Source organism: Corvus brachyrhynchos, unplaced genomic scaffold, assembly GCF_000691975.1.
Source record: "Corvus brachyrhynchos isolate BGI_N302 unplaced genomic scaffold, ASM69197v1 scaffold10, whole genome shotgun sequence".
Classification (NCBI taxonomy): domain Eukaryota; kingdom Metazoa; phylum Chordata; class Aves; order Passeriformes; family Corvidae; genus Corvus; species Corvus brachyrhynchos.
The window spans coordinates 1,431,008-1,440,238 of record NW_008236180.1 but is presented as its reverse complement, the minus strand read 5'-3'; the positions used below and the strand labels follow the sequence as shown (position 1 = coordinate 1,440,238).

Below are 9,231 nucleotides of genomic sequence, written 5' to 3'. Positions count from 1 at the left end.
GGGGTCCCGCCCGCGGTGCCGGGTGTCCCCAGGAGGGGGCAGCAGACACGCGGGGAGAGGGGACGGACCGCGGAGAGCGCCGCCAAAGGGGACCCGGGGGGATGTCGCGGTGTTCGGCGGAGAAATTATGGTTGTCCCATTCCTGGAAGTGTTCAAGACTACGTTGGATGGGACCCTGAGCCACCTGGTCTAGTGGAAGTTGTCCCTGCCCCTGGCAGGGGCGGTGGAGGATTACCCTTTGGGGTCCCTTTCAAAGCAAGCCATACTGATTCTATGAAACACAACCCTTCAAGAGCCACTGTGGCACAGGTGACAGGCTTGGCCTCCCCCAAAGAACCAGAGCTTTGGGCATCACCACCTGCACCGTGACTGGCACCAAGCAAGGATGGGACAGAGGATGGGGAAGGAGGAGGTGAAAGGTTTTAGCCCCAAGTGTCAAAGCATCCCTGCAGCGAAGGGTCACCTGCACCCAGTGATACCGATGCAAGGTTTTAACCTGGCAGACCCCAGCCCCAAGGACAACCTCCTCTGTTACCTCCCACACAGTCCCAGAGCCCAGTGATGCCCCACTCCAGCCCCAGTGGGCTGTACCCAGAACCCCCAGCCCCTGGGCCCACCCTGACCCTGCCTGCAGCCACAGGGAGCTCAACTCTGCACCTGACTCAGCACCCGCGGGCTGGAGAAGGCTCATGGGAAACACCACATCTCCAGGGTGCAGGAATTGTGCCCTTCCAGACTCTGCAGGTTCAAGGTGTTGGGGACAGGCACCACAATTACCAGCACATCACTGCTGTGACCCATTCTGGCACCTTTGGCACATGGCACAGCACACACCCCAGTGCCTCAGCTCACACTGCAAAACAAGCGACCCAAACACCCACGAACATCACCTCAAAACCCCCTGGAAGCCATAAAGCAAAGGGGGTCAGCAAGGTTACACTTAATTTTCCAGCTCCTCCATATCCCTCACAGACCTTCCCCAGCCACTTGATCACATCAGTACCTGGGAGGGTTCCAGCTATTTTCAAGCCAGATAAAGCAGATCCTCAGCCTTTTGGTTTTAAAGCCAGAGCAGCACTAAGAAGAAAAACAACAAGTGCCATGTGTGAGGTCAGAGACGAAGACCAGGAATTCTCAAGGTATTAGAGCCTCTCAGCACACACCGGGTACAGGCAGGCTAGCTAGAAGGGCAGAAAGGCAGATGGAGGGAATGGTGACAAATCCATCTCAGGAGCTGGGGCTCTACAAGGACAGGCAGGCAGCCAGGCTTGTGCTCTGGGGATTTGCAGACTACCCGTCCAGATTGCTTTGCAAAAACAAGGCACTTTTACACTGAGGGCAGTTTTGGAAAGTACACAGGATTCTTGCAACCAAGAGACAAAGCCCAGGAGAAAAAGAAAGGAAAAAGAAAAAAAAAAATAAGACAAACACAGGTTGTTCCAAGCAGCATGTCCAAGAACCTGTCACAGCCACGAGAACATGGAGATCGCAGGAGTACGTCACCAATGTGCTGACAAACAGCAGCTCCCACGGAGCACAGGAGGGCCCTGGGAGCACATGGATCTGCTTTTCTTAGCACTGGATGAGACTCTCAGAGGACCTTTGAGAGCACACCTGGCACGGAGCAGGCAACAAGGAGCAGAAGAGCATGTGCTACTCACTCAGCCCAAGGGAGCCTGTGTACTACTCCCGATTTGTTTCCTCTGTCTGTGCTAATCCAAACCACCTGGAGCAGGAATTCCCACCAGGGAGAAGGGAATTAGATTTTCTCGAGGATGATAATCTATTTAAGTACAGCACTTCTGAGGCGCCTCAGCACTGGTCCCAGTGAGCAGCCCTGCTCCCCCTCTCTCCCATCTGCCTGGGGAGAGAGGTGGGTCCTGTCCTTTGAGAGCACCAAATTGGCAGAGCAGAGGGGTTCAGACAAACAGGAGCTTCCTCCAGAGCTTGCCTAAAAGAGTAGCTGTTTTAGGCCCAAACAGCATGAAGTTACCCGTGGACTTGCTCCCAGAGCAGCTGATCAGCTCTGCACCCAGTGGAAGGCCTACATTGGTTAAACAGGGTTGGCTTGAAACTTGGTTAAGCAAAATGCCCAGGACATTGCTCTCGTTTGAAGGGACAGGCATGTGCTGCTGCCATCAGGGGACAGGCACAGGCCTCCTCCTACCTCCCTCTGTCCCTCCTGATTAAGAGCGGACAGTGCTCTTAAAGTGCCATCACAAAACTCAGCACAAGACAGGACAGATTCACCCCATGGCACTGTTCTGTCTCTGCTTAAGGAGCTGAGAAGCTCCAGAGACCCCGGGCTGCTGCTCCTATGGGAATCACTCATGGGTCAGGCACTGGAGGCAGCCCAGGAGCTGCTGACAAAGCGCCTTTGAGCTGCGGGCCACCGCACCAGGTCCCAGCGTGCCTCGCCCTTCAGAAAACCAAGTAGTTACACAACCATGAGCTCCCGGTTATCCAGCTCCCAAAAGTAATTTCAGATCAGAAACAGTCCAAGAAGCCAGTTTTAGAAAGTACCATTTATTTGAGAAAAACAAACAAACAAACAAAAACAACAACAAAAAAAACCCAGTAACAGTGGAAAATCCCCAAGAGCAATTACACAAGAGAATCTAAATATCCCGAGAGGCAGTCACAGCTCCTGCCTTCCTGGTAGTGCTGTCCACAGGCAGCACAATCCTCCCTCTCCTTCCCAGCCTCCAGTGAACTCTGCACAGCTTTGAGAGCCTCCCAGAGCCCACAGTTACCCCAAACATGCTTGTACTGGGACCAAGTGAGCCACCCGGAGGAGGAGGAGCTCTCCTGTCCCACCGATGTCTCAACACATCTCTGCCTCACCCTGAGAAGGGGACACTTCTTTCTATTGCCTCTCTGGGTTTGGCCTCAAGCCTACAGCAAAGCCTCAGGAAGGAGGCTTCAGGAGCCATGACATTTTTGACCAGCTTTGCAACTGCTTGGTTTTGTGCTGCCTGCTCAGGTGCTCACTTTGGGGACTCCCACTCAGATTTTTGTCTCTCACCACTCCAGACTCGGAGCCGCAGGAGGACACAACTCGCTCACGGTTCTGTAACACCTTCCTGGCACGGAGGCACCGGACACACATCAGCCTTTGCTCTGGGAGACTGGGGAGTTGGTCCCACTCCCAGTGGAGGTAGGAGCCGTGTACAGGGGATGCTAAGAAAGATCCACAGCGGGGGGTTCAGAGCTTACCCCTATGAAAGCTCAGTGCTTCCCAGTGGGACATGCCACCCAGGCAGAGCTCAGATCCAGCCTTGCCCAAGAGGCAGGGCTCGGCACAGCGCCGTAGGGGACAGAAAGTTATCACCTCCACACTGCAAGCTTCCAACACTTGCTTCCAAGGGCAACTCAAGGTGGGGATCTCTGCTCTGACTCTGCAGATCACACCTGGCACATCCCAACCTGCTTCCAGGAGCCAGGACACGGCCACAGAGCCCCCAAGCTCCAGCTGCACCCAGGTGCCTTCCGAGCACAAGCCCCTGGTGCTCTACACAAGACACTGGACAAACAGCAGCACAAACAAGATCAAAAGCTTCTTACACACCATAAGGCTGCTGAAGAATTAACTCCAGCCTTTTCATTCTCATCTGTATGTATCTCAGTAAAATATATAATATATAGCTCTATAGGACTGATTGTAATATATTACAGCCTAGAATTACTCTTGTCATTTCCCTACTTCAATCATATTTATGCATCCAACTTTGCATACAGAAGTTATTGCCTTGAATTTATAATTGAAATTCACAGAATAAAGCTTAAATAGTTTTCACAGAGACTCATTATATTAGTGTTTTACATAAAAAGGATAAAAGTTACCAAATGAGAAAGCAGCCATTTCAGAAACTATAAATAATTCTATTTTTTTAAAAATCCTAGAAAAGTTATGAGAAAATCATAAATATCTGTCACCTCTATAGTAGCTGCTATAGAACTAGAAGAAACCTGTAACACTCTGTAGCTAACTCTGCTTCAGTTCAGAATATGAATCATATAAAAGCATCTCTAAAGAAATGCCCGGCCAAAGGAAACACAAAGGGATTGAAAAAATAAATCTGAGGAAATTAAAAAAGTAGATTACTTTTTTTATTATTTCAAAACAATTTCTACAAACTTTATATAAACATTAGGCTATTTTCTTTAAAATTCTGTTATAAAAAAATCCTACAAGCAAACCTTAAAAAAAGGTAAGAGACTGAAGGCAAGGAAAGGGTGTCGCCATAGCCAAACACAACTGGCTGTCCTGATTTCAAGGACTAATGACCCTTGCCTGGGGCCAACAGGAAGAGACAGAACTCTCCTGGGGAAGACATTCCCATAGGCCCTTTATGGCATTCAGGGATATTGAGCCCTTGTGGGCCTTTTGCTCCCTGATAAGGCAACATTTATCTGTAGTGTAAGAGATTCATAAATAGTTCTCCACAAAAATGCTTCACATCAACAGCCTGCTGCAAGACATCTAGTAGCAAGATTTATAAAAAAAAAAGCCATCTTCTATAGAAGCAGCCAATCCCAGCACAGCACGCTGGATGCAAACACATGGTGTTTGCTTCCATACAGTCTGGTTTGTGTTTACATACCCTCTATAAAACCAAGCAGAAAATTTGGCATCTTTATTCTTTTTACACTAACTTAGAAAAAAAATACACTGAGGTTTTTTTTCAGACTCTTTGTATTTCATTGGGCCCTTGTTAGCTGAGTGGGATGGGAAGGGTCATGAAGGAAGTATGTTTTTTTCTCAAAGTCACCTTGAAATTCAATCCAAAAAAAAAAAAAAGCATTTGTTCAGCACATCTCATCTGAGGGCACAGTGTTTCCATACAGTCTGTTTGTCCCTTGATGGGCACAAGGTGCTGCTGAGCTTTAGGCATAGAACTCATTTGTGGGGGCTTTTTTGTAGATGGGTTTCTTCCCTAGGTCGTAACTGCCCTCATCCTTTTTCTTCATGCGATAGACCAAGACCAGGATCAGGAAGATGGCAAACAGGAGGCCCACTGCTCCTCCTGCGATGAGAGCTGGGGAGGAAAGAGAGAATGGAATAAGTCTTGGGCAACTCCAAACCACCAGCAACATCTCAAAATCTGCTTCCAAAGTAGCAGCCCCCAGAGCTGCCTCCAGAGTCCGTGTCCATGTGCCTGTCACCATATGTGCTGGCACTTTCAGCAACAGCAGATGTCACTGGGAAAGGCCAGGATTGCTTCCAGTCCAGCCACAGAATAATAACATGTTCCACATTAACCAGTTTGAGCTAATCTTCCAGTTTAGTCCAAGAAAGAAATGTTGACAAGAAGATGTTCTCCCTGTAGAGAAAAAAAAACCCACCCAAAAAAGCCCCACTACAGGCCACAGGAGAATGGTAGAGCTCCAATCTGAATGCTTTGTTAGCTACCTGTGTGAGCACACCCTGGGGATGCTGTGCTTCAATTCATCAACATCCAATTACCAACACCACTTCCCTCAAAAAAAAAAAACAAAACAAAACAAAACAAAACAACAACCCACATCCCAACAACCAAAACCTACAAACCTGCAAAAAACCACTAAGGTTTCCTCTCTCCTCACACCAAGGGTGGCCACAAGACTTCACTGACGTTTATCCCTTGTTGTGACACCTATTCCTTGCACTAAATCAGCTTCTTTGCTAGCTGGTTCTTCAATCCACTCTTCCAGTCTCTTCTCTGACTGGGAGGATGGCTGCAGATCAGCACAAAGGGCCTGGGTTTATACTTGGACCACCAGGCCAAGTGCTTGAAGCAGCAATATGCTGGAGACAGACCCTTCCCACATGCTGAGGGGAAGGCAGTCACTGCGTTTTGCTCTAGACATTGGTACTCAAGATTCCTACAGCTGACCATGTGCTGGAATCCCTTATAGTGGTTGCTTGGCTCCTGGCAAAGCTCAGAAAAGGCAGGACTTGGGCAGAGGTTGGAAGGAAAATGCCTGTATTTGGTATCAAAGTCTATGATGTCACTGCTTTATGGCCAGAGACACCTCTTGTTGAGGCAGAATCCGGGTGCAGAGCAGCTGCCACATGACTTAAGCCAACAGTCAGCTGGCAGGCTCAAAAACAAGCTGTTTATCCCAGCAGCAGGCTCTGCTGTTGTTTAAGGACTGGGAGGCAGAAGCCACCCTGCTACAGGTAGCCACAGAGGTAAAGCAACTCACTCCCCTGTCAGCAGGGAGCTGCTCCCCAGAGAAACAGGGAACAACAGAAGCCATTTTGATTTTCATTATTAATGATTTACCAGGACAAGGTGGAGTATTACCTGTAAGGACTTCTGTTCTTTCAAAGATGCTGCTGTTGGCTGTGCTTGCCATGGAGATCTTGTTGGACAGGTTCTCTTCGACAGGTACAGCTTTGTCTGGAATGATTTCATTGTCCACCTCTGTGTTTTTCTTCTCACCTTCTATCTTTCTCCCAGTATCTCCAGGGATATAGTTGTCAGGTATCTACAGAACACAGACAGACCACACCCATCAGCAAGCAGCACCCAGCCTACCCACAGCTGAAACCAGGAGGGTGTGCAGGGAGTAGAAAGTTTGCTCAGGGTATTACGAGTACACTGTCTGCTCATGTAGGTGGATTCATCTTGATGCCACATCTTACAGAGGGGGAGGGTGTTCAGAAAAGCTCCACAGACAGACCAGAGGAGCTATATGGTGCCTAAAAACACACAAGGGCAATACCTACCACAGGGGTATCCATGGTGGTCAGATAGATGCCATCTTCAGAGTCTGGGTAGTCTGCAGAGGGGGCAAAAAAAACCGAGAAAGGGCTCTCAAGTTTTTGTCTCATTACATGCTGTTTTTACAGAATTCAGATACTTCCTGCAATACCAGCAACTGCACACAAACTAGGACTCTGGTCCTCTACAATTCCCTCTTATCTACTAGTACTCTTTATCATTTCATGACTAGGATTGCACAAGACCACGAGATGTAATCTTGAAACCAACACCTCTCTGCTGGGAGGGATCTTCAGCTGGATCCATTGGCCCCTGCAGAGCAGGTGTGCCATAGCTTATAAGGCAATGCCAATGGAGGGCACTGCTCCCACCGCCCGTCCCTAAAGGATCGTTCACCAACCCTCCAGATCTGCCCAAACATGTCAGGCACCAATTTCAGCACTTGTTCTTTTACTTTTAGAGAACAAGTGTTCACATAAAGGGACACAGAGCTACAGAAACTGGTTTGGGCAGGGAGCTTTGCACATCACAAAGAGCTCACTTGAACAACAGTTAGTCCTTTACCTTGTTTGGCCTCAGCTGAGACATTAACTTTAAGCCTTTTAACACTGCCTCAACAATAGATTATATTTTTTTAAGTTCCTCAGCAGTTCTTTGGAGTTCAACAGGAAAAAGATCCAGCCAGCACAAGGCCTTTTCATTTGCAGCAAGACAAGCTTGGCTGGACTCCATCTGTCCTCCCTGAGTGATTCGACATCACAGCACCACCACTTCCACTGTTCTCATCTGAGTGACCACGAGTCACAGCTTTCATCTCCACCTGACACTGTGGTTCCTCTGGAGCTCTGGCTGTGATTTAGCCCATCACTCAAGGGCTGGTGCTGAAAGAAGTTTCACAGAACAGCTGAGGGAGATCCACTTCCCCACTTACCTCCCGACCCGGATGCCTCATCTATATCTAATCCATCAGAGGTCAAGTAAGGCCTGAATTCACCAATGTCTTCGTCATCTGGCAAGTCCCCAGAGGCAGGGTAGTCAAGCCACCCAGCATCCATGGTTTCAGTTTCTCTCACCTGTAAATGGAGGGGGAAACATGTTAAATATGAGACAACTCTTCGGAAGCATTTCACAGACAGTTCAGAGCCTGACCACATCACTTCCACCAGAAAAATATTAAATGCTGAACTTCCTCTCCACCAAAAGCATTATCTTTATCAGCTGAATTCCCCTGGAATTTCTCAGAACAGAAGTGAGAGCCAGTCTAGGAGGGGAATTTCCTGAGGGCTACAGATTCAAGAGGTTCACCTGAACACCCAGGGTGAAAATACCACAACAGGATCTTGGTCAGGAGTTTGTAACAAAAGCATTTGGAAAAGCAATACCTTCCGTTTGTGATAAGGGAGAGTTTGGAAGGACTTGTTATTCCCAGGAAAAAAATCTGACACGCATAGGTCAGTTTTTTGCATAGCACCAAAGCTTCATGCCAAAGCAATTCCTCACTCTTTATACTGAGAACAAGCCTATTTTATCACCCAAGGGTTAAGAGCTGGCCTGTCAGTTCAGCTGAATTGCAGTGCAATACAGGCTGACGTTCAAGAGCACTCTATCAGTAATGACTTGCCTGAAGGAAGAGCTTCCCCTGCCTCACCTTTTTAAAAAGCATGTAAACAAACAAACCTATAAAATCTCTCCAGGATCCAAAGGCCCAAGGAGTGCAGTTAACAGCACAAAAGCTGGACAGCCTCCCAGAGATCAGCTGTTTGGCCACAATGGCAATTTGCACACCAAAGCTCATTTACACTCGAACCTTCCAGGAGCCACAAGCCCAGATCTCCTGCCCTCACCAAAGTTATGCAACTTCCCAGAACTATTTCTCCTCTCCCCACAGCCCTGGGGCCAGCCTTGGTGAGGGTACCGAAGGTATGAGCTCTGGGGTTGCTCAACACCACCCCACAGATTCCAGATGCTTCCACAGCCATGAAATCATCACCACCACGGAGGGGGACTCAACCCTTTCCCCCAAGGCAAGAGGCACAATGCAGATGGATGGGTCCCTTAGCTGGGGGCTAAGCTGGTAACATTCTTTCATGCTGTCCTCACAGGACGACTGGGAAGTCTTGACAAAGGTTTTGTCTACCCAGGAGAGCATTCCACAGTCCTGCACATCCAAGGGGTTTCCCTCAATGTACAAGCTTACCGGGCCATAGCCTCACTGGGGTGAGGAGGATCAGAGACTCGTGGGGACACAGAGTTGGGTGGCAGCACCACCGAGCCCTGAGCAGCTGGGGCCAGCCCTCCTGCTCACCTGGCCAGGTGTGGCCCATCCCACAGCCCAGAGGTGATGAATTACATCCGCTATCGATCTCTAGCCAAGGCCGGCTATCAGCCACAAGCCATGTGTCAGCTTCCTCTGCCCACAGTCCCAGCCCTGCTCCCAGCCCCATTCCCCTGCCCACTGGCACACTGGGTTTGCCACAAACAAGCACAAGATGTTTCTCATTTTGCACCAGGAGCAGCAGCA

The 9,231-nt window shown here is 49.0% G+C and overlaps 1 protein-coding gene across 1 annotated transcript; it reads right to left on the bottom strand.

Moving 5' to 3' along the window:
• Positions 1 to 2,506: 2,506 nt before the first annotated feature.
• Positions 2,507 to 7,879, bottom strand: SDC4 (syndecan 4). The gene is made up of 4 exons (XM_008633708.2): positions 7,642 to 7,879; positions 6,716 to 6,768; positions 6,291 to 6,474; positions 2,507 to 5,039 (listed from the first exon to the last, which is right to left on the bottom strand). The coding sequence occupies exons 1-4, from the start codon at positions 7,862 to 7,864 to the stop codon at positions 4,888 to 4,890; spliced, it is 612 nt and encodes a 203-aa protein (XP_008631930.2). The 5' UTR covers positions 7,865 to 7,879; the 3' UTR covers positions 2,507 to 4,887.
• Between the last annotated feature and the right edge of the window lie 1,352 nt (positions 7,880 to 9,231).

Bases quoted from the DNA above. Each gene is read 5' to 3' on its own strand.
- SDC4 (XM_008633708.2), bottom strand. From the start codon at position 7,864: ATGTGGTCAGGCTCTGAACTGTCTGTGAAATGCTTCCGAAGAGTTGTC. The intron at 6,769-7,641 runs GTAAGTGGGGAA...CCCCCTCTGCAG, and splicing joins TGAGGCATCCGGGTCGGGAG to ACTACCCAGACTCTGAAGAT. The intron at 6,475-6,715 runs GTAGGTATTGCC...TGTGTTCTGTAG, and splicing joins CCACCATGGATACCCCTGTG to ATACCTGACAACTATATCCC.